The sequence below is a fragment of the Heliangelus exortis genome, chromosome 9 (assembly GCF_036169615.1).
Source record: "Heliangelus exortis chromosome 9, bHelExo1.hap1, whole genome shotgun sequence".
Lineage (NCBI taxonomy): Eukaryota > Metazoa > Chordata > Aves > Apodiformes > Trochilidae > Heliangelus > Heliangelus exortis.
Window position 1 is genome coordinate 21,101,841 of NC_092430.1, and position 25,737 is coordinate 21,127,577.

A 25,737-nucleotide genomic window follows, 5' to 3' on the forward strand; every position below is an offset into this window, starting at 1 on the left:
AGGATAAATAATAATAAATGTACATATTTATAATAATATCGTGCATAACATATTTAATAATACTTAATAAATATATATTAATGTAAAACAAGTGGTTCCCACTGATCTCCTCAACATCCATCCAGAACATTTGGAGTAAGAGTACTCAGGGTGCACATATAGCAGCTCACCCCAATACCTGCTCAAAAAACAAAAAAAAAATCACAGCATTTCTACATTATGTCTGCACACCCCATCCCAATAGACACAATAGCAATAAACTGGTGTAAGACCACATCACAGGACCTGTGACCTAAAGCCATTAAAGAGAAGGACATGGATACTTGACTAACTGGCACTCTCAGCCTCCCAGTCTGGGTTGGTGGGACCAGTGCTCAGCTCCAGGTGCCTTGTGGAAGCACTCTGCATCTTGGGTAATTAATTGTACATAGGTGGAGGATAGAATTGAGAAAAAAAGTGAGGATTTGTCAATAAAACACTCAGCTAGACTCATAATGATACTTTCTGTGATTCACTTCAGTGTCTAAGGTGATCTGGAAGATTCATGCAGCCTTGTTAAATATATAATTTTTTTATTTTTTTTTTTTCCTCTCATGCTTTTCTGCCCATCTCTATTAACCTTGTGGTAGCATTGTCACTATTAACCCTGTCTATACATTTGCCAAGTTAATGAAGCCTCAGCACTCCCTGTTTCCAGCAAGGACTGCCCGTGCCAGGAAGACAGAAACCTTTGTTAGCAACAGATGCAGCCAAAGCAGCTCTGGTCTTACCCAAAGCCCAGCCCAGGAGGACCTGCAGCTCTTCCTCCCTTGCCCTGATGGATAAGAGGACCAGGAAGGCTGGTCCCAGGCTGGGACCTCCTCCTGGCAAATCCAGCACCAGTTCATTGGGATCCACTGAGTGTAAAATCTGCCTCTTCCTCTACAACCAGCACAATGCATCATTTGAATCATTTTTAAGGGCTGGCAAGGTTCATCAGTTTCAGGTTGCCCTTTGCACAGGAGTGAATTTTGCTCTTCACACAAATGATGTCTAAATGTAGTATTTTAAGACTAATATTCCATATAGACACGGTGTCTGATTAGTGGCAACCCAAGGGGTAATATGAACGCTTAACATTGTTTAACCAGCTCCCAAGGACTGAATAAAACCTTCAGATGAAGGATGTGACCTTCAGAGAGCATGGAATCACTTTTTCTTTTCGTCTAAAAGATAATTTATCTAATACATTTCTCCTCATTGCAGACATAGGTTTGCTGCACTGAAAACTGTTTACAAATGTTCTTTCCCCATTAAATTGATTTTCTGAGTATAGATAGGCAGTGTTTTCTGGAACTAATTTGAATTCCCATCTAATTAATATTCAAGACCAAAATATGTTATCTTAGTCTGACTGTGCAGTTATTAAAGGGAAAATATAATCTGTGAAAGTAATTATTTTCATTTTTCCTTTTTTTTTTTCTTTAAATAACTCTTAACCAACATGAAATGTATCATTTCTGTGCCTTTTTAGGCGATGCATGAAGAAGCCATGGTTAGAGAAGTGTCTTTTTCAGTGATGTACACACCAATTGTGACAAAAGACAAGGCTGACAGAACTCAATTGCTAAAGGACATGTTTGCTAAAAGGCATCCTGGTTATGTGGAGCACATATATACAGGTAACAGCAGAATTCACATGCTCTTAAGCTCTGTATACTCTGACAGAAAGAGTTGGAGAGAATCTGGAACAAAAGCCTTTCCATTTCTACACACTGGGAGGAAAAATTAACTTCTGAGATACGCTCTGTGATTGCACATGATTTAAGAAATCAAATCAGTACTGAGGCAAAGCAGACTTCAGACTGCAAATCCCCATAAAAATTACTTCTATCCATGAAGCCTCCTGTTTTAGCTGTTGAATTTCATTACTGCAACTGATCTTTTGTTCAAAGATGGATTTGCAGTGTATTGTGGTGATAGCAAGACCCGTGTTCATCCCCATCACTGGGGGTTTCCATCGGTCACTGATGCTCAGCCCTGCAGCAGGGCCTTCACCTTCCAAAAATACCCTCCCTCCTGCAAGCACTGGTGGGATGAATGCCACCTTTGAGAGGACCACACCCGCAGGGAAGGGAATAGAAAGCCAGATTCCCCTTTTTGAAGACAAGTAGGATCAAGAGTCAACAAACGCATTGCAGAGCCCATTGTCAACTCCTGGCAGAGTGAACTCAAATAGCATCTGCTGGAGGAAACAGATGCTGGTGAACAGAATCTGTGAATTCTGGTGATCATTGGCTTATTTCAAGAGGAATGGACATTCTGGTAAAAGAGAAGCAGAGGGATAAAAGACATTTGGTACTATCATTAACCTGGTGACCTGGAGTGTAGTTGACCCTGATAACGCTTGGCTTTGAGTTGGTGATTGAGAAACATAAGGGAAAAAAAAACATTTCTCAGGCTGAATGCTGGAAAGCCTCTATCTTTGCCACACTAAGCAGATGTGCAGCTCAGCCCTTACTGCCACTTCCAGCAGGGTGGTCTGGAAGGCTGAGATGCCCTCAGTCCCTGCGAGAGTTACAGTCTGATCAGAGATGACAGCTCAGTCCTTGTAGTACCCCTGAGCCCCAGCACTCAGCAAACACATCAGGCTTCCAAAAAAAAGGATACACACTGTGCCTTTGAGGAGGAAAAGAAAATCTATTTGGAAAACACAAATTAAGAATTAGCAAACCAAGTGTTTACCACAAAACTGTGCAAATATTTAACACGAGTAAGCTTGTTTTGTTGATTCTTCTTTTGCTTTGGGAAAGTAGGATAAAACTACATCTTGTTTTGCAAGCTGCAGACCACTCATTCTGGGTTTCTGGCAGAAGCTTAGGGGTTCTTCGAAGAGAGAAAATGAGAATTTATCTATCACAGAGGTTGTAAAATCCCTGTCTACAATTTTACTTGCTGATGCTACTTTGTGGAGGGTTTCCAGGGACAGAAGTATTGGCATTAAAAGGAGCATAAAACAAAACTCTCTGAATCTGATTCTTAAAAGTATAAATTTGTATTTCACATAATCTCCTCAGTTTACAGCAAGGGTGGGACTTCCAGGAGCACATAAGCAGCAAAATTGTACGAGTGTTGCACTGAAACTCATTTTGTGTACATAAATCACTGAATGATTCTGAAAAGTGTCACCAGTCATTTTCTCACTCCTCCCAACATAAGAAAGGAAGAAGAGGGATGAATGGCAAAAGATCCAAGTCCTATAGTACTTTACTCAATTATAAAGGAGATTGAGAAGAGCCAGTTCTTCCCTCAAATATGTTCAGTTATAAAAATCTCTTGGTTAAAAGACTTGCTTGAATTTTACAAACTTCTCTGAGCTCAGGCTCTGAGATGACTGAAGTTCCAAGGAATTAAAGAGGATAGATAGCCAAGGCAAACCAATATGGGTATCAGGAATTTGAGACTGAAGTGATACAAGAGGTCTCACAGAGACAGGACCCCCTTCTGATCTCCCTCCTTTCTGTCCTGGAAACCCTCTCAGACAGAGCAACTTGTTCCTTTCCCTAGACCCAGTGCTGAGAACATTCACAACGGTGTTAGGTAAAGTCAGCCTAGTAAGGGTTTCTCAATTTGTCTATTCAGATCTGACCTAAAATTTCAGTAAAAAAAGAAAAAAAACAACAAAAACATCACAAGCACAAGTTTTGCTCATTGTTGGTGTGGTACCACTGAGCATGGTCTGCACACCTCACATAGGTGCAATTAAAAATATGAGCTAGGCCTCATTTTACCAGTGAGTGTGAAATACCAGGCATCTCACAAACATGTTATTTTAAATAACCTTCCAATTCTGTGACAATCATCCATCCAATTTTAGTCCAAGTTCTGCTGGAGTGTAAGGAGTGAACTGATTTCAAAGTTTTCCTTATTGCCAACGAAAAGGAGCCAGATATACATTTAAATCCGACTGTACAACACAGTTTTGTTGCAAAATTGAGAATCCATCAGAAGCAAAACATGCTGCAAGGGAAATATCAGGTCCACTCACTTTGATTTATATGGGGGTAAGTCCAGAGAGCTCTGACTGGGGTTCTCCATTTGTCACTGTGACCGCCCAGCCTGGCATCTTAAAAGCAGAGCTCACTGAAAACAGAGCACTCCTTTGTGAAAAGTGACACTGACATTCAATCTAGGTTTATTTTTTGCAGGGGAAGGGGAGGGAGGAAAAGACTGGTCTGCTTCCCTAAGCAAAGGTGGTTTACACAATTGCTCTGAGCATCCGTCCTCGCCGAGGTCAGGGCAGAGGGACTCAGCTGATGCACAGAGAGGGCTTTTGGCAGGGGCAGTCACAAACTCTGGACAAGCCACAGCACAGGATGTCACATGCCAGCTGGGGGGATCAGCAAGGACATGCAGGAAGCCTGGGATGATGGTGGAGGTGATGGTAAAAGAGCAAATGTCTAGGAAATCAAACTTCATAAATTCAGGGAAGAACAAAACAGGTTTTTTGGTGCAGTTAAGAGATCAGGATGTTGCTGCTGAAGTGTGGAGTTATTAATGCTTTGAATGATCAGCATTGAAAAGTGCACAAATGGGAAGAGCATCTTGTATAGATAAGCAAAATTCAAGCTGTTGAGGAAACAGATTGCAAAGTCTGGAATTTTAAAACCCAGTTAAATCTGGCTGGGTGAGTTTGGTCACCTGTATCTTGGCAAGCTTTCTGGATCACATTTCACTCCTCCTTGAACTTCCTATTTTTCTTTTCCTCCAGAAAACTAACTTGTCTTGCAATTGAAAAGAGATGTGACAGTGGAAATATTTTTGTGTCCCTATTCCAGAACCTCATGGATTTCACATCCTGCCCCAGACGACCGAGGCACCTCCCCTGCCTTCCAAGCAGTACTCCCTGACTCTGGGTTTCAGAAACAAATACACTGGAAAAATCTTGGAAAGGTGGTCAAATAAAAAACTGCCCATCTTTTCAGGTACACCAACTTGCTTAATAGCTGGAATAGCTCAGGGGTAAGATCTGTGATAAATGGGGGGACCTGGGGGGGTCCATTTTCCTCTATCAGCAGCCCTGGCTCTCCCCATCCTACTCTCCTCCTCCACCTTACTCATCATCTTAGATTCTATATGGGAAAATGTCTAAAAATAAACAGAGTATATGGATCTGTGATTCCCTGTCCTAGAACGGAAGGCACCTTTCTGTCCTCCCACAGAAGAAGAAACAAAAGCATACTGGGAGAACACTGGGGGAAAGATCATGCCAATCATGGATTTTGTAAGAAGCACCAAATTAATTGTGAGTACAAATTCACTTTCTGGCACGTAGTGTGTGTGGCAGCAGAAGCCTGGGCACGTGTGAATGATGTGTGCTTTTTGGTGGGTAACTCATTCTGCTCGTGATCCTCCTGTGTCCAGAAATACTCAGTAACTTGCATAAGGAACAGAGTCCAGCTGATTTTTAGCTACTTTTTAAAAATAGCCCTAAGTATTTAACACTAGGGCCAGTTTATTTAAAATCACTTTGCATGCAATCTCCTCAGATCTGCTTGGCCTGTTATATTATAACCCTACTTCACATATTTACTATATTTATACTTCACATATTCACTATATTTCATATCCATGGTATACTACATATATCACCAGGATATCCATCAGGAGGTAGTAATTGCTACTTGAAGCATTTCTAGTGATTTAGATCCTGATCCCTATGTAGTGAAGTGTAGGAAATAAGCTTCAGATCTGCTACAACCACATTGAGAGTCTATCAGTTAATTCTACTTCATACTTGCAGCAATAACGTACACAGTTTTTCAGCACCGTGGCTTTTGATTAGCACAAAAGGTCAAAAATCAAATTTGCATGTAGACTAGACTGTTTTAATGCAATTCTTAAATTCTTCTCCTGAAAATAAGTGGCAGAAGCCTCTCCTCCCCAGCCTGTAAATGCTAATGTTAACACGTTTTCCCTAGCAATAACAGTTTCTTAGTTTTCTGTATGTTGAAGGAATCAGAGCCATTTCCTCGTCAGGGTTGTTTTAGCAAATCACAGGATTTATATTCTTAGGTTTTGATACCAGCTAGGAGGTTGACAAAAACTGCTACTTAGCAACCCCTAGCAAGGCAGAAACATTGAGCAATGATTTGGGGAAGTTGTCTCTTCTTTCCTCCCTGGGAGCAGCTGCTGAAACAACAGTAAGTGCTTGAACTCACTGGCTTAGCAGGAGGTAAAGGTGCTTTAGTGCTTTGCCAAAATGAGCCCCCCAAAAGTCTGCCTGGGTGTGAGGCAGGGGGAGGAGGCCATGGGCAGACAGGCCCCAGGGAACACACACCTGATGCTTTCCACCTCTTTCCTGAAGCCAGAGGTTATTTGTTGGCTTTGGATGGCCAGAAGCCCAATTGCTGGATGTGCAGGCTAATAGAAGTATTTTTTTGGGGAAAGATCTATGACTGCTGTGTGCACTGCACTTCAAACATGTCAGAAGCTACAAGAATAAACAGAGGGTGGGGTACTAGGTACAGGATAAAACCCTGCTCCTGCTGAAAGCCTCAATGAAACTCCAATTTTTAAAGCGATGCTACAGTTCTCCCTTTGGATGTAACATTGAGCTTTTACTGGTGAGATTCCTCTATTGCAGTTATTCAGTCTCTAAAGGGTACCAGGAAGAGAAAAGCTTTGAAATCAGTTATCTTTTGGGTTCTCTATTACTACTCTACTCTGTAAATTAATTTGGAGGAAGAGGACCACATGGTTCAAGCAGAGATAAGTGGTGTGTGGTATCCAGGCTGTAGAGAAAAGAGCCCAAATTGATCATGTAAGAGATGAGAGCAGAGAGCTATGTTAGGATTGCTCAAGCCAGTCCTCACTGGCTGTGTGAATTTACACTGCTCCCACACAATAATGTTTCCTACCAGCTCTAGACCTCATCTCATCCATTTAAATATTATGGCAGAAACAGAAGAAGGCTTCCAAAACCAGCAGGCGAAATCCCAGCACTGCTGAGGTCAGCAGCAAACCTGCCTTTTTTCCAAGGAGGTCAGCACAACATCCACAAAGTTCAGGAAAAAGTCCACCCAAGTGATACCTCCAGCAGCTGCAAGAATGGGAGAACAGGTCTGACACATGGTCCTATAGATTTATAATCAGCCACTAAGGGGACCAATACGGGAGCTGTAATAGAGAGGAGGAAAACCCCAAGACATCAGAAATTATTACTGAGTTTGAAAAGCAGCTGCCAATTCCACATCCACTGCTGGTGGGAACATTTACACTTTCCCTTCAGTTTTCATGGCATTGAGAGATCCAGGCAAGACAGAACCTCTGACCCAAAGAGCAAATGACAAAGCCAATTATACCTGATAATACAGATAGGCACAGAGCCAGGAGTGCTCTGCTACTGGTGATTAAAATCTCTTTATGAGCCTGGCAGAGATTTGGCCACTTTTGCTTCCTTGAAAGTATTCCAAAATTTTCTTCAAGCCAGAAATATGATTCCATCACATACAAACTAAATTAAAAACCTCTGGAAGACAACTTTCAGGTACAGACTCTAGCTTAACAGCTTCCTTTACATTTGTTTTTAATAGAACATTACTTTTTGCCCTCTTCTGCAGTTGCAGATGCAAAGACACAACCCCAAATTCCTGTCCTAATCAGATTTTTTTTTTTTTTTAACAAAAAATTCTCAGTGCTAAAGTAGAGCTTATTAAGCCATAGCAACACTTAATATTAAGTAAATTCTGCCACCTCAGTTCTGCAGCTCCACAACCTCAGGTGGATTATATCATTTATAGAGGCACCACTGTTGGTAAGGCATTAAAAGCAGAGCATTTTCTATTGTCCCCTCTTCTGCATGAAGAGCAGCCAGTGCCATTTAAATCAAGGGGACATCTGTGCATTGTATAGCAAGAGGCATTTCAATGAGGATGTCACAGTCTGGTCCCTGTGCAGCAGCATCTGCTGCTGGTGGGGAAATGCCATAAGCCTCATCCACCCAGAAATATGTATCATGACACAAAGCTTATTGTATGTGCCTTGAAAAAAAATAAATATATGTGGATCAGTCAGACCTTCAGCTACTCATATTCCATCCCAGATTACCAGCAGTGACAAGTTGTTGTTCTATCAAGTGACTTCACTGGGCTAATTTCTGCTGCTTTGTACACACCCAGCTTGCCTGTCTCCTGTCAACGTCCTGTGTCCCATGTCAGTGCCACATGATGCTGCTAAAAAAAAGGAGAAACAGTAGCCAGAGGGGCTTATTAGGCTGCTCATATTATAAAGGTGAACAAAAGCTACCATATGATTCACAGCATGGTGTGGGCATTTACATAGCTCACTGTTTTGTTGTCTATTTTTTTAATCAGAGGAAAAGTGTTTACTACATCCAGATTTCAGTGTACATATTTTCAGGAGGATACCAAGGGCATTAAAGACACATTGTGATGGATTTTGTTTTTCTGCTTGTTATTGCAATACATTACAGAGCTGCTTGCAAGGCATAACTTCATTCAGCTTTTGAGCTGAATAATAGTGGTAAAGACTTCACAGTAGAAAAGAAGAACTACTGGGGGCATTCCAGGCTTTTGCAAAGTGCTGCTCTTAAAGCTGATAGTTAAACATGCCACGTGTACTGGATATGACAGATCCTGCTTTAAATCCAGGCTGACCAGCCACTTGGCTTTTCTTTTTCAGTAGCACTCCTAGCACTCAGCAATTAAACTTCATTTATAAATGGAAGTGGCATAAGGTCTGACCCCTTTCTAGAGTATAGAGAAAAGTATAAGGGGGGAAGAGCATCCCAAAATTCTTAAAAGACATAAGGACACATGAATCACTCCTCTCACATGCTCCCCAACTCCTTTTTGTATTAAAGTCTGTTCTATCTCTGGTTGGTTGTGCTGGGTGTAGAGCAATAGCAGATAAGCTCCATCCAGAACAGGCTGACCTGCTTTTTGCAGCTACATTTTCATCCCAGGGTCAGAGGACTGAAGATATCCCAGGGCTGATCCTCAAGCATCAGGATCTTTGTTCTCTCCTAGAAGGTCTTCAAAGAGATCTCTGGGGATAACCCCTCTCTCTCAGACGAACCCCTGACCCAGGCAAGACTGCCCTTTAAGAATACACTCTTCAATAAGAAGTCCATCAATTGCTTAATTTTACTGTTTTTCTTTAAATTTTGCTTGGAATACCAGACAATAGGGATGAGGCCCATCTAGAAAGTAACAGCATCAAAATACAATAATTTCCTGTCTTAATATGTTACTTCATGATAAACCAGGATGTACCTCTGACTCCATACACTGCATTTCTTGGTTCCTTTGCTACCTGATTGCTGGAAGATCTGCATCTTCTCTTTGTTAAAGGAGACAACTGAAGTCTCCATCTAAGTTTGCTCTTTACCTAATCTTCCATGTGCCTACCTGAGCTGGTTTCATCTTATTCCTTGGCCACTTTATTATGCTTTTTCCTTCAGCTTAGTAGCCCCTTGCATTCTGCTACAGTTCATGTAATTCTCATCATGTGGTTCAGCTCTCCATGGAATTTTTTCCTCCTGCCAGCAGCAGTTATTCACTTTCTCTCTCTGCATTTTTCATTGTCACCGAAAAGCCACCTCTGATGATGTTCAGCCTCCTCTAATCCCTTCCAAAAGTGCCCCTGCTGTCCATTATTTTTTTATTTATTTACTCCCAACCTCCTACAGACTGACACAGCATTGCGATGTCCAGGGAGTGCCTCTTGCCTCAGATGCCCGATTTGTTTTCCATAGGTACGTGGCATGCTCTCAGATTTTTCTGGAGATTCAAGGAGAGAAAAAATTGTTTGCTCTTTGCCTTGACTTTCTTAATCATTGGAGAAGCCCCCAACAGACACAGAGAGAGGATTTTCACCTGCTCTCTTAGCTGATGGCTCAACACATTCATTTCTCAGTGCTCACACAAAAAGGTTTTGGTCGGATTTCAGGAATAACAGGAAAAAACATTTACTGCATCTAAGAAGTTGTGAGACTATTTCATGTTGGCAAGAGCTCTCATTAACTGATTGCTTTGCCTTATTTTAATGCACAGTGCTATACCTGGGGGACACAGCTTTCAAACCCTAGTGATCAGGTGCTGATGTGACTCTATCTTCTTGCTGGATTTAGTGCCATGCTGACCAGACTCTATCAGACTTACAATTTCACATATCAGAGACCACAGAGATTTTATTTTTTTCTAGCTGATGTCTCCTCCTAATTCAAGGTCGGGTCCCTAGAAAAGAGCTCTTCATGCAATAAAAATAGTTTGTAAGAAGGTTGCCCTGATCTCCCTTCTTAGAGGTGGGTCAGCAAAAATTCATGAGCAGGTAGGTCTGGAAGGGCTCTCCTGACTCCACAAGTCAAATCACCTCTGCTATTATACACCTTTGTGCCATGTAATATCCTGTTCATAAATTGAGTAAAATCCCTCTTTGAACTAGTTGGGCTTTCTGCCTTTTCTGCTCTAGCTGAAACACACTGCAGACCTTCAACAAGAATTATAAGCAGCTTAATTGCCACCCCAGTCTTACTCAAACCTATTTATACACAATGGTCCTTCTGTTATCATTGTCTTTTATCTCTCCTTCCCTTTCCAGTCGTTTGCTCCCTTCAGAATTTAGCCTGGCATCATATTTATTGAGAAAAATAATAAGCTCTTGGCATTTTCATTAACAGACTAATCAAACCACACTTCTCTCAAAAGAGGTATCTCCTACCAGGCTGGCTTCTCTGCCCCATGATTCTTGGGTTTAAATGAACCTCTCCAAACACAGCTGACTGGAGCTCTCTGCAATACTCCAGAGAACTGCTGACCAGAGCTCCTTTTCCCTGAGCAGTGCCTGATTCTCTCCTTCAGCTAATGGAAATACCAGTTCATTGGCTCAGCTCTTTCTTTTCCAGTTCCTCTCCTATCTGGAGCTCCCAGATCATGGCTGCATTCCTGCCATTAGTCTGCAGTGCAGCATTTTTATACTATTTTGCAGTTACATTGGGTATTATATTGAAAGGGATAAAATTAACCACACTAGAATTATTTGTGGTTAAAAAAAATTACCATTTTTTTCCAGCATTATTCTTGTAAGGTATATAGAAAGAAAAATATTATCAAAATTTTCGATTTGATAGAAATCTGTTGACAGTCATTTTTCTAACACTTGATACTTGAGTGCAAATCTCTGCAAACCTAAAATCCACATCTAACTAAAAGATGAAATTTTTTCACCAAAAGAAGTTCATTTTATAAAGAGGACACCCATTAATGAAAAATATATGTCATTCAGAACTTTCCATCCACCCTGTTCAATATATGATGGGACTTAAAATCACCTACCTGGAAGTGGACATGAATGGCAGCATCAGCACTGCCACCATATGCAACTGCCAGAACAAAGGTCTGCTAAAAATACTGGAAGTGGTTTTGAAAATCAATGCCAATTCTTGGAATTTCAGGCACTTAAATACATTCAAAAGCCTGATTAGATGAATGGAAATTTGACTCGGAAGGGCTGAGCATTCACATAGGCAATGGCTACATCTCATTGGGAATCTGGGCCAAATTGCTTTTGAAAAATCTCAGGAGAGTCCTTATTTGCATTTTTGGCATCAGAATACTTTTGAAAATATGGTGGTAAGGCTGCCATCCATCAAACACTTCAGCAGGTGTTGAGATTTTATGCAAGCACTTGGCTGAGTTTCTGTATTCACATGCTTAAAATTTACCATGTGCCTGGAGGATCAGGGACCACCTCTGCAGGTTTGAGTCCCTCAAGGTTATATATTTGAAAACTATGGATTTGCCTAGGCTGCAAACAAACAGAAGCTGCACGGCTTCCTCAACCTCTTCACTGAAACTTTAAAAGCAATCTCAAAAAGTCAGATAATATTTAACAGAGGGGATTCTGGGAAAGCCATTTCCAAATGAGAAAATTGCATTCATGTTTATCTGCTGTCTCCCCTTCACCTAAATACGACTACATATTTATTTCTCTAGTCCTAATAGACTGTGGAAAGAAATCCTTTTATTTTTTTTCCCCTCTACAGAGAACGTCAGCAGCATTATCTTAAAGGTGCTGGATGCCATCTTACTTCTAAGCATTACCAGCACAAATCCATAGGCTGATAAGCCTCGAGGCATGGCACTCCAACCATAAATGTGTTTTCTACAGCTCTCCTCTAACCCCCTTGCTCTTGCTGAGCCCCCAGGATGCTCACTGTGCCTGCTCCCGTGGGATGGAGAAGCTGCACCACGCCAGCCTCCTCGGCCGCATGCAGAGGGTTGAGGAACAGTCCCAAGTGATTAATCAAGCACTGGCTGAGCTAGCAACCCTTCCCTACCTGCAGGACATTGGAAAGAAGGATGCCAGACTGGTAACTACTTTATTTCTAATCTTTTGTTTGGCCTTTAGATGCAGGCAGGCAAGGATGGAAGGGCTGGGGCACAGCAATGGGCTCTGAAGTAATTTTGGGGATGTGGAGACCTGGAGGAGTTTTAAAATCCAACTGCAGTGCTTTGTCAGAGGAGGTGCTAATCACCTGCAAGGATGACTTTTATAGAACCAGCATGACTCATCTGGAGGCATATTTTTAAAACATCTTGTTTTCCCCCAAACCTCCCCAAGTCAGTCTGGAGAAATGATTGCAATTATTCAGATCATGCTACTTTGAGATATCTGACATCAGGAACCACCTGCAGCAAAACCAGGCCGAATCTAGTTAAAGCTGAGGAGAGAGGGGAAAAAAGAGAACATTTTTTCCTTTCCTGGCTCCATCTACAGCTTATTCCCTGTCTCTGGATAAACCCAGCTACCTGCTAAGCCTTTGTTTTGCCTTTGTAAAACGAGGGCAGTGATGCTAGCGGGGCTGTTGCATGACTGGAGTCTTTAATAGTTTGATAGCACATAGATAACCTGCAATCAAAAAGTACCTTATGATTACTCTTCCACCAGGCTGCTGGGGCAGGGAGCTCACATACATGCAAATTTCAAACATTCCATTCTGGCAGTAGAGAAGAAAAAAAAGTCACTCTACATTAAAATGCAGTCCAATTTCAATGATCCATCTTTGGTTCACTGAAAACTCTTGGTCTTCCCAAAGCCCATCCCTTGACATTTGTTTGCAGCCCAGCAAAGCTCCTAAGCTCTGTAGAATTAAAGCTTCACACAGCTTGCTTTAGGGGGAGAGGAGCAGTGGCCTGCAACTGCAGGAGGTGGTTGCCAGGCTTTGAAGTCTGGGCTCGAGATAAGGGGAAAATGACACTGCAAAGAAACTGTGTTATTAAAAGACATTCTCCTTTTGATGCAAGTTTTCTGGTATTAAACTTCAGCAGCCCCACATTTCAAGGCTGACTAAAGGGTCCTGAGTTATTGGTACGTGTTCCAGTGATAGGTTTTTCTCCAGGGTACAATATTTTCAGTACATCACACGTTAGGCACGGGCTATTACTCTGTTGCCTGTATCTTGTCATGTAGTAATTATAAGCCTGACCTCCCTGGAAAGATTTTTTGGGGAGGCTCTAGGCCACCCGAGACAAAAATCTCCAGTCTCTGGCAGTAGGAATGGGCACAATGAGGGTCTGTGCCAGGAGGTTTGAGTGACAGATTGTAAATCTTTCAGTGAAAGGCATATCCTTTGTTTACTGAGCCCAAGGTAAAAATGTTTTTTGCAAGAATAAAGGCAGGCAATCTCTACCAGCCATCATGTCCAGAGCATTAAAATGTATTAAGTCAGCATTCATTTATTTTTCTTTGTCCTTCCATCCTGAAAAATATATCCTCAGTCTCAGTGAGCAAATGGAAGCTCGGATGCTTTCTTGCTGGAATATTTCAGTAAACATCAGACACCCCAGTGTTGAGGCACAAGACTGCAAGCAAGAATTTGCTGAGTGGCTTCACCTTTCCTGGTGGCACGAACCCACATGGCACAAGCTTCTCTTACACCAGTAGGGACCATTTCCCCACCACATCCCAGCTGCATCCAGCACAGAACACTGCTGCCCACCACTGCACACTCAAACCTTCCAGTGAGTGAGTGGAAGATCCTCATTTGCTCAGCTTCTCTGCCTCCCTCTTCATTTCACCAGGGTCCAGGCAGGATGAAATCTTTGCAGGACTGGGCTGTACTGGTGTGATCCAGCAGCTCCCAATGGATGCTCCCAGTGCAGCTCCCCATGTCCCTGGGCTCAGCATCCCAGCACCCACGCTGACTCCATGTCCTTCTCACTCCTCAGAAACATTTCTAAGAGATACCTAAATGTTTTCCTTAAAGAAAACTGAGCTGGCCAAATTCTAATCTCAGTTGTACTAATAAAAATTTAAAGTGATTCCTCGGAGGTCATTTTGACTTTCCACTGGTAAAACTGAGATAAGACTTTATGACCAAGAAAGGCAGTTAAATTGTGTGAGTTAGAAAATGCTAAGGAAGCCAAATGTTTATTATCACATACAGTCTAAGTTGCATAAAGTTTAAAACACACTGAATTTATAATAGTGCAATTTGCACTGATACAGCAAGGATCCCAAAGGCACATCAGTTACAAACTCCTCTGTGCAAATGGCTCCCTGTAACTAAATAAATGGGCTCCTAATCTACAGCACAGAGAACCTCAACTGTTGAGATCAGTATTTATTTAAAGACCTGGGAAAATAAAGATTTCCTTTAGCTTGAACAGTAGACTATAAGTGGGGAAAAACCCTGCAGAAAATCTTTCCATGGTTTATGATTTCAGTGTCACCACATTTGTACATCATGTATCAAGATGAGAGCTTGTTTAAAGAGCAGAAATCTATTTCAATTTAAAATCAAATGAGGACAAGAGATCTTTTTACATACAGCATTTTTCCTTGGAGGGGATTTTCCAAAAAAGATCAGCTTTGGGAGAATCACTTTGGTTTGCCAACTGCTCACTCCTGTAGCATGCACATTTTCTCTGCCAACAAAGCTGGTGAAAAACTTTGGGTGCTAAAAACTAGAGCACATGCTGGGCACTTTTCACTGGGATCTATTGATATCAGTGAGACTTAAATTGGAAAAGTTTCTTGCTTTCATTTCTTGCCCAAAGCAGTGAGGTCCCCAGCTTAGAGTGGACCCTTGAGGGTGATGTTCTGATGTCCTGGGCCCTGCTCTGGCAGCTGTTTAACCACTTCTTCAGAGAGAATCACTCATAAAAAAGCATGGAGAAATCCCCAACTCCCCTGACCAGTTCCTCCCCTGCCTGGTTTGACACAGGATCTCTGCTTTACCCATTCTGCCCTTAATACCCTTAATCTCTAGGCTGTGTCTATTCTGGATTCATTGCAGGAGATTATATGTCATAAAAATATTGTGATGGAAAATTCCTGACAGGTTCTTGACTCAGAACCAGAGACAAAAATCTGCAGTTTTGTTTTTCAAGAACACTGACCTATTTAAAAAAAAAAAAAAATATATATATATATATATATGCATTTCATCAAATATTTGAACCGACAAGATTCAACTTCATGGCTGCACAAGCACAGGGAAAGGAGGCTGGAACCAAGCATAGCAAAGCTACTTAGAGATTCAAAAAAAGATTCCTGCCTCCTTTACCCGGTGTTAGGACACAGAGTAAAACTTTTAACTTCAAAAGCCTGAATGTGAAGGTCAGCTTTGCCAGGGTACAGAAATCCAGATCTGCTCCTTGAATCTCAAGGCAGCATTTTTGTATCTTTTACAAATCAGCCTAAAGACTGATGGTTTAAATTTCATCAACTGCTGCCCATCTAGGTCTAGAAAGATGATACTGTTTATTTATGGATGCTGATATTGTCCAATTACTTGTAATCAAAAATAAACTGGGGAAGGGACACCAGAAACTATTGTTTGAGTTCACTTTAACAAGCTAAACATCTGGAATAGACTTAATAGAGCACAGCAGAATCACCCATATTAAATACAAGTTTTTCCCAAATGCTGATGCCATTGGCTGCTCACAGAAGGAGAACCTGGAAAGGGACTGGAGTTAGGAAATAGTAAAACTGACCTAAATCTTAGCCTTCCCTCTAACTCTGATTAGCAAGTAATTTCCTACAGCTTCTTTCTATAGTTTACAGCAGAAATTGCCAACCTTGATTTTATGCTGAATGTTGGGGAGAAGGAAGAGTCTGGCAAAGAAAAAAAGATAGCAAAAGCAGGGAAAGTGAGCTAGATACTCCCAGCTACAGTAAAAGCATCTCAGCTTTTGAGTTGTCTTCTTGTGAGGTTCTACATGCTGCCTTAAATTCTGATAGATTAGCCTTGGGAGAAAATAGTAAAAAGCATTCATGTACAGCACAATATCCCAGATTGCCAAAGAATGAAAGATACTTTATTCTCTCCAACCCAAGTCTTCCTTTACTAAGTATAAAAATTTACTGCGTTAAAAACTTCTAGGCTGAAATACAAATTTTCCAAAGGATTTTTATCCCATTGTCAAGTATTTTATATCCACAATAATACCGTGCAATGGCAGAAGCAGAAATGAGGTGGCAGTGCCCATTGTGTGCAAGATGAGTAATAAAATCATCAGCGTACAAATGATTTTTTAATTAGGTTTTAATCTGTGTATTTAGGGAAGTTATTTCTGTGTGAATTCCACACTGATAATTTTTATCTTGGTGCCACAGCTGCAATCACTAATGGCAGATGCCGTGGACACCCTTGAAGGAAGAAGAGATAAAGGACGTGTGTGGAATGAAATTCAGAAGGTAAAAACCTGCAGCAAAGGGCAGTAAAGTACACTGCTCCTTGGGGAGGAAGTGTCCACCTGAGTCATATCTGCTGAAAAGGTAGAAAAGGTGCCATCTGATACCTGACTCTGTCTTGAATTGTGAAATCTTAGGCACTAGCCAAGAAATGGAGATTTATTATTTGGTTTAGCCCCTCTGGTTGATCTTTGCCTGTGTTAATATTCTCATGTGGTTATCAAATTTAAAAACAAACCAACAAAACCATCAGAAACCTGAATAACTCATTTTTGGCTGATAATTATACTTCTCTCTTTTTCATACGGGGCACTGCACTAATTGGGTGTGGAAGGGGGACTTGTTAGGGAATAAAATTCAGCCCAACAAACGAGGTCCCTCCGTGGAGCTCAAATAAGGCTTTGGTGATGCAAGAGGTAAGAGCCATGTAAATGCCTTTTGGAGTCTCTGCACAGCAAGTGGTCAATTTAATTCTTAAAGGATTTGGGAAATGCAGGGAGCTTTCTTGTGTTGGTTTTCTGTCTAGATGAATCTGACCTGACTTAATGAATAACAGGACAGGATGGGATCTCATAGGAGCATCTTAGATTTTTACAAAGCCTTTCAAAGCAGAGGAAATCACAGCTTTGGGCATTGGACACCCCCAACATCCAGCCACTGCTAAAGAAAAGGAGAGCAACAAATCACCAGGAAGGGAAAATGTTGCTCATGGTTAAAAGCATTGGCTTTATCCCATGTCTGGGTCCATCAGATCCCAGACAGAACCATGCTCCTCCTGCATCAAGGCTGCAGTGGGAGGTTAGAAAACAAAAGGTTTGAATTTCTGACGGGGTGAGACTGGAAATTGTCCCTCTTTGGGATTTAGGGTTTGCAGACAGACCTCAGGGAAGAGACTGAACACCCAAACCTCTGCTGCTCAGAGTCAGTGTGATCAGGATAAGCAAATAAGACAAAAGTCTAAAACAAATGACAAGGGTGGAGGGTCAAGGTACTTTCAGAGTCCATATATCCAAGGGATTTGAATTAAAATTCCAGAAGACATCTCCTCTGAGAGAAAGTCTGTGTAGGTGTACAGCCCCCGTTAGCTGTCAGATCAGTGGTTCTTAATAAAAAGTTTTCCAAGTACAAAATGTTTTCAGCAAGTAACCAAAACCTAAATGTCCAAAATTATAGACAGGCTGGGTTTCATCCCTTTCCAACATTCCTGAAGCAAAACAGGGGGTAAATATTCATACTATTTTTACATTGCACCAGGACAGTCTCTAAACTCTCACACCTGCCTACAGATCCCATGAGAATCTTTTGTAACAAACACTACATCTGAGATGCAGTTACATAAATTTATACAAGGATAGACATATTCCCTGCCATATATAAATGCTGATAACAAGATGAATGCAAAGAGCCAATGACCTATTTACAAATAACCTGGTCTCTGCATTTCTCTAGCACTTATCCATTCCATTTTCAGACAATAAGTTTAAATATCAAATACAGTTCTCCAAAGTTTTTCCAAAAGTCAAGATTTTAATCCACAGTCAGTTGCTTGAATAACCATCCTGATCTGCACAACTCTCAATGACCACAGTTCAGAGGCTTCTGAGAAACTCATGACTGGAAGTTAGACCAAGTGCCCAGGTACCAAAATATTTATTAAAGGCTCATTAAAAGTTTGTTGGTGCTACCAAAAATATTCCTATATATTTCAACAGACATTGGCTAATATTTCACTGTAAACTCAGTAGAACAAAGTGTTTTCTTTCAATGTAATTCATAGGTATCTATGTAGGTGCTTTATATGTCTCTGGATACTTCTACGTTCATTATAATCTTAATGGAAATCAAGCTAACATTTAAAAATGGACTGATATCTATATTATGCCACATGAATCTGTACATAAATCAGTCTCTGGGAATCAAATTTACTGGATCTGCTCTCTGCCATTTTGAAACTTGGTCCTTCAAGACTGCTTGCATTCTGAGCATATCTTTGCATTTCACTTCCCAGGCATCTTGCTCCAAGTGGAACTTACTGTTTGTTCCATAATACAAAAATATTTTTCTGTATTATATCTAAACCAAGTAATGAAGAGCATCACCAAATGCTTCTTTTCTACGTCACTTTTCCCCAAAAGTTAATTTCAACATATTCAGCAGGTTCTTAGGAAATAAACTCTTCTTTAATGGAGGAGACAGGAAAACACTCGGGGAGCTGGGATGGGGTTTTTCAAATCAGCTCTAATTAAGAATGTTACACTAGGTTAAATAATTCAAAACTTTATTTAAGAAGGAGGATTAAATCTGACAATTAAAAATCAATGTGGTGGAGATTAGAGTATGCCAGTTGAGCTTGAACCATTTGGAAAAGTTTATTTCTTAGTTTGCTCATTGCATGATGGTGATTGTAGAAGCCTACAAGGAACCTTCACCCACACTTACAAGGTAGTTAGGTTGTATTTTTGCTATGGAATTAATTTACATATGTTGGAAAGCTAAAAAGAACATAGAGTTTATACAATCATCTATAAATTCAAACCTCTGGAACACCAACAGCTACCACCACACAAGTTGGGCTTTTGCAACAGAAACTGCTGCACCTAATGAAGGCACTCAGGATTTTTCTCTAATGCAGCAGAATGACAGCAGTGTCCATTTTCCAAATGGTTCAAGGGTCTGTCAGAGCTGCCATTACAAACCACACTTTGTAGAGTTTTATATTCCAGACTCAGCCATAAAAAAATTCATTCAGGCTGAAATCATACATGGGAGGGCACAAAGAATGACACCCAAACACTTCTCCTTTTGTCACAGTGGAGGGCTTATCAAATTAGTTTGAAGTTAATCTGGGCCATTTTGAGTTTACAGGAGTGATGAAGTGGTAATAGCTTCAAGTGGTTTGGGTGCTGTGCTGCTCATCTAATTCACTGACAAATTTATGTTTTTAAGAGAACTAATTTATCAAACGAGCTAATTATTTTTGGAAGCTTCAAATACAAAGAAATGAAAAATGACCTCATAATTAGCTGGAGGCAAGAGAACATCACTGCACAGAAGATACCTTTCTTGGCATTAGCAGGCTCCACAAGGAGAGAGGACTCAGGAGATAACCTTGGGAGATTAAGAAATTTCCTCCTACAGAGGATATCCATGAAGAATGCCTCAGAGGCAAGAAAAGCAGGCTGGGTCAGTCTCTCAAAGTCCCCATTCTCCAGAATTTTACTGATACTTGTCTTGCATTTATGCTTCCTGGGTAAAATGTGAGCTTTGTATTAGAAATTTGGGGAAAGATACAGCTGGATCTAAGACTTTCCAAGTAATTAACAAAAGTACTGAGTCCCAGTCTACCTCAGGAACATTTTCCTAAAATTTTTTTTTTGTTAAACTTGTGAGATATTTCCCAGTGGACCTTGCTGGTGGCCAGGCTGCTGGGCTCAGAGAGTACTCAAGCCACCATACTGGGGCTAAGGGCCTTTTTTATTAATTACTGGCTCTGTCCAAATTATGCTATCACTTGAGTCATGAAGGAGCTTAAATATCACATAAATATTAAATATCATCAGCATTTCTCTGGAGTCACCTCCATGAATGGGAAACCTTCCTAAAACAGTTAATAAGAAATTTTATGGGAAGAGCATCAGACCTCCCCTTTCACAGAGGTTTAAGTCTTCACCAGTAAACAGTGCTAGAAATGGATTTTTGCTTACTGGGTTCTTAAGAGTAAATTCTCTTCATAATTTAAATTGCATTTAAATTTATTATAGAGACTGACTTAGCCCAACCATTTGAGCAATGAGCTCCAGTGCACAAGGATCAGCATCAGTGAGCAGGAAACTAAGGGGAACTCACCTGATAATTCAACTCAGTCCAGCAGCTGGGTCTTAAATAAGCTGGGGCCAGGTCTGGCCATTACTGACAAGCTTTTTCTTGACAGAGTTGTACACAACATAAGTGAAATCTGAGATGAACATGACTGCTGGCCTTGAGTAGGTTAAAGAACCAGGTGTCTGGATGGCCACTGCAGACCTCTAAAGCAGCTACAGACTGACAGAAGGGTTTAGAGGCTCTCAGAAACATAGGGTAGCAGGAAGGCTCCTCCTTGCCTCTCCAGAGCCGTTGCTTCATTGCAGTCTTGTAAGAGAAAAAAAATAAATAAAAAGAGATTACTTTCCAGTCTCACGAGAGTAAAGCCATTAATAAAGCCTCACAATATTGCTACAAGTGAGAGGCATTTCATTAAATAAATAGATATTTTAGAGCCTATCAGCCAGAAACTTTTGACATCCAAAGAGAAGAGAGCCAAATAAGTGCAAGTGCCAGCATTGCTCTGCTCCCCTTATGAAAATAATAAAGTAGTTCTACTTCTCTCCTCCATCTAGCCCCTAGGCTTTCATAGCAGTTCCATAGGATCCTCTCAACATCATTTGAACAGCCAAAGGATAGACAGGAGTGGGCAAATAAACACTTCCCTCCACTTCCACATGTGAGACACTTCATAAAACCTTCACATCTGAGTTTACCTCAAGGGCATCACATACTTTGCAATTTAGATAAGTTATTATGCCCATCATTCGCTGAGCTCAGTGGAATGCCTGTTTCATCAGTCTGAAAGCAGAGCAAACATGGATGAGTGAATAAAAGAACAGATGTAACTTACATAAGGATAAGTCTATAACAAGAGCCAGGCTAATATATGTGAATATGAAATGAAGTAAAATTAGCCTAACACATTAGATATCTTTTAGCCAGGCCTATGGCTTTTCAGCAGTTGACCCCAGCTTGCTACCTCTCTGCCTCCTGCAGCAGCAGAGAACATTATCTGATGAACTGTGCTCTTCCACTGACATTATCTCTTAATTGAAAATCAAGCCATGGAAAAGGGCCATGGACTTGCCAGGCTTTCGGTCAAGCAGAGGAGCAGGGAGGAAGATTCATCCTGTGCTGATGGAAAGAGGACGTGTTGCTGAATAGCATTGTGCTGGCTACATGACAGTGACGTGATGTATAGGACTTTGTAAAGTCACCCAAGCTCATGTCACAGCCATCAGGAGCTGAGCTTGGTCTCACAACACGTGGCCTTCAAAAGCTGTTGCATTTTGATGCTCTCTTTCCAGTTAGTTTGGCTCCTTCTGAATTATGAGAAGGAAACTGGTTCCTGGTTCCTGCTCATCCTGGGGCTGTGATGCAGCCACAAGCACACAGAGCCAGTGTGAAAAGGGAGGGGGGAAAGCAAAGGAGGGGAAAGGATAGGAAAAGCCCATTTTCTGGAACAGGAGTGGAAGCCTAACGTGCAACATCTTATGTGTGATGAATTCAGAAAAGTGCAAATGCAAAAGGAAAATGTCAGTGGCACTGGCTCAGGTAGAGAGTGAAGGGCAGGGCAACTAGCTAGAAATGCAAAAATTTTTGTTGGAGTTGACCAAAGCCTGGTGTCATGCTAAGATGAGTGGAAATGTATTAAGACATTCCAGAAAGGATTAACTCCGAACCAGCCACCTTCTGGAGAGGCAGAAGTAGAAACCATGGCAGAGGTTTCTAACCTGGCACTGAGTTAAATTTTCAGGCAGAGGAAGTCAGGAGGGTACATGAGCAGACAATGAGATCTGCCCCACTGAGTCTGAGGCCATGCAACAGAGATGAAGGCAGCCAGAGAGTCCCATTAACAAATTCAGCTCCCCTGTAGGGACAATAAAAGTGTGAGAGCCTTCACAGAGTTCTTTGTGTGAGAGAGAGCTGATAATGGCATTTCAGGAGTTATCAATACTCCAATACATTCTGCTCTTATGAGTCTCTGGTTCACTGTGCCTCACACACATGAGAAGAAATGATGCCCCAGTCAGATGCCCATGTGGCCCTCAGCTACACTGAGAGAAGCATCCTGACCATTTGGTACCCTCCAGACACCCTCAGCTCATTTAAAACTGAATTATCTAGTGACCCCCACTCCAAACAGCTGTACCTCCTGGTCACAGCTAAATCAGCAACTCAAGATCAACACAGAGGCTGGGATTCCTACCAAACAGCAAGTTTCAGGCATGTGAGGTTTTTATCAAATCTGAAGCAGATGCAGGAAGTTGGGTTTTTTCTGCCAAATTAGTTTTTTCTAATAGCGGACATATTTATATAGATACATATCTAATAACAGATATAATTTATACCTATAATTCTTCATCCCTAACACAAAATAACTCCTAATGTCATTGGGAAAGAGTGGTTTGTGAGGAGAAAGGCCTTGGTCTATTCCACCAAGCTAGAGAGCGCAGTCACCAGAATAATTCTGAATAGCAGCAAATCTAGCAAGTGAGCAGTAAATGTCTTAAAAAACCTGGAATAACGTAGCTGGTTGGAGCTGCCTGGCAGTTAAATCACAGACAATTCTGGGCATTAACAATCCCCACGCAAGGATTTAGATAAACATTTCCCCAGCCTTTGCTAGGCATGCTGTCAGTTATAAATGAGCAGTCTGCTCACCTGCTGCCCTCTACCAGAGAAGGTCTCCATCCCTATAAACACTTGTTACCAGGTATTGTTACTGCTGTGAAAAATAGCCTGAGTCAACAAGACTGCTCATAGTAAACACTGTGCTGGGCTGTGATTTCAGGAGAGCTTGTAAACTCCAAAAGGGCCATCTGAGTTGTAAAGCTGTTCATAAATGTAATTCACTGCAATCATCAATATTCTTTTTATTCAGTTGTTCTTAAGCAAAAGCTTCTCCCTCTCTTTTCAACAAGCAACAGGGCAAGAGGAAATGGTCTCCAGTTGTACCAGGGGATGTTAAAATTGGATTTTAGAGGAAACTCCTTCACTGAAAGGGTAATTAAATACTGGATTAGGCTACCCAAGGAGGTGGCTGAATCGCCAGTCCTGGAAGTGTCTAAAAGATGTGTAGATGTGGTCCTGAAGGACATGGTTTAGCACTGGACTAGGTAGAGCTTGGTCAATGGTTGGACTCAATAATCTTAAAGGTCTTTTCCAGCTGGAACAATCCTGTGACTCTTTTAGCATTAGAGTTTTGCTCGTGTGCTGAGACCCTACTGGCATTTCCCCCCAGCATTTCACCACATCCATTCCTGTACAATGGAAATGCTGTCAGGATGCTTCCTTTGAAGAAAGGCAGCAGATACAAACAAGGCATGTGAAAACACAGACACAGAGCATGAGGGACAACATATTTCTCTTTGGCATCAGCATCCAAAGGCACAACCACTTCCAGAAGCAGGTCCTAGGCAAGAGTTGTGCAGTCGGCTGGGCTGCGTCTCCAGACAAATGCAGGGAAATGTTTCTGGCTGACCCGTGGCAGCCCAGATCATGTGCTGCTGGGTGGCTGCCAAAAGCCACCATCACAGCTCAGAGCTGCTTCATTTCACATGCACACACAGAGTAACCTCATTGTTAGTTTTGGCTTTTTTTTTTACCACATACTCAGTAAACTTTGTTCTAACTGCCCTTAATGAAAAGTACAGACTGGGGTCTCATTTTTATTCACATACCAGTAGCTTTTCCTCAAGCAAATGAACATAACCAAAGGACCAGGACTTGAAGGGTTCAGCTTTTCCTCCTTACTCTGCACAGCCATCCCTACTTACTCAGAGGCCCTTCAAGTACCCCAAGGAATGCTTTGGGAAGTAGCTCTGGGAGACAAAGGAAAATGTTGAGAGGGATTTCATGGCACTAAAGGCATCTCATTTGCCTTCTGTGACTAACAGCTCCCAAAAAAGAGATTCTGTATGCCAGAAGATCCTTTTTGCCATCACATGTCATTTATAGCTCTTGCATCTATTTTCAAAAGCACCTGTTTCTTTTTTTGAGAGTGACTCCCCTGACTTGTGTTGGGATTTAGGAAGTTTGGGTGTTCAAACATTATAGAGATTCCATACACATGCATCCATTCAAGATATATTTTTACAATTTTAAGGGTTACAGAGTCTGCTCACTGCTTATTCAGCTCAGTTTTGTCCTATACAAAGTTTTTTTTCCTGAACTAGCTTGGTCCTGGTAGCATCCTGGCTCTCTCAATTAATTCTAAATCGTTTAACAGGTACCATTACTGATATTTTGTATTTGCATTCAAATTCCTGCCAATCTTCAAAGTCATGTCTGCTTTCAGTTTAGCTGGTGACTAGAATAGCTCCCCCATTTTTGCTTAAGCCACAAAGCTTCCTTTGGATCATCAGCAAGCCATCAAACACAGACATCTGTTCCTTGGAACAGCCCTCTTGCAGCAAAGGTTGACAAGTTTTGTGACATCTGTGGCCCATCAGGACTTGGACAAAGCCACAGTGAATGATGAATTGTATTGCAGTGTTTCCTCCTTGTAGCTGGGACACATCACATAATTTGGAAGCATATGTGGGAGGTCTTATCCCCACGAGTGCACAGGAAGGGCAAAGAATACACCTGGCATTGTGGTAGTCCAGGGCAAAACCAGATGAACCCAGGAAAGTTCAGATGTGACTGACTGGACATCACCAGAAATGCAGCAAGTTTTTCAGAAAAAGGAGATGTGAACTTAGCACAAAGCACTGATTTGAGGAGGAGGTCAGTCCAGATGACTGAAAACCTTCCAATGATTAGGATTCAGCTGCAGCCAGTGAATGCTGCTTGCACATCCCTCCCCACTGCCAACAAATCCATCAGGATGGCACCAAGAGAGCAGGGATGAACACTCCCAGCAGCCACTCTCTCCCCTTTAATCATCACTGGACAACTTGTACAAAAAGACAGGATTAGAAAGACTTTTATATCCTCCAAACAAGGCCTGGACTGTTGCTTAGCTTTGTGTGGATCTATATCATGTCACTTCCAAAATCTCCTTTAGGTGTGAATCAAATACTAAGCCAAGAAGAAACTATCTATTTTATCACCTGTTTAGACCCTCTGCAGTCCATCCCTCCAGCTGCTCCTGGTCACTGCCTGATGCCCTAAGAGCTCAGAGTTGTCACTGCAAACACTGCCTCACTGTACCAGTATTCCCAGCTCCTGCCCAACACTAGAGAATGATGTGAAATGATTTCAGTTAAGGATGATCTGAGCACC

At 41.5% G+C, this 25,737-nt stretch overlaps 1 protein-coding gene across 3 annotated transcripts in view; it reads left to right on the forward strand.

Annotated features, from left to right (window-relative positions):
• The window catches only part of SPATA16 (spermatogenesis associated 16), a 92,290-nt gene that overhangs the window by 61,827 nt on the left and 4,726 nt on the right, over positions 1-25,737 (forward strand). For 2 of the 3 annotated variants that reach the window (XM_071752647.1, XM_071752649.1), the window contains exons 6-10: positions 1,514-1,661; positions 4,818-4,964; positions 5,172-5,284; positions 12,209-12,373; positions 16,627-16,707. In XM_071752647.1, coding sequence (XP_071608748.1) covers positions 1,514-1,661; positions 4,818-4,964; positions 5,172-5,284; positions 12,209-12,373; positions 16,627-16,707 — 654 coding nt within the window. The remainder of the gene's footprint in view (positions 1-1,513; positions 1,662-4,817; positions 4,965-5,171; positions 5,285-12,208; positions 12,374-16,626; positions 16,708-25,737) is intronic. The other variant, XM_071752650.1, reaches the window with a different exon arrangement.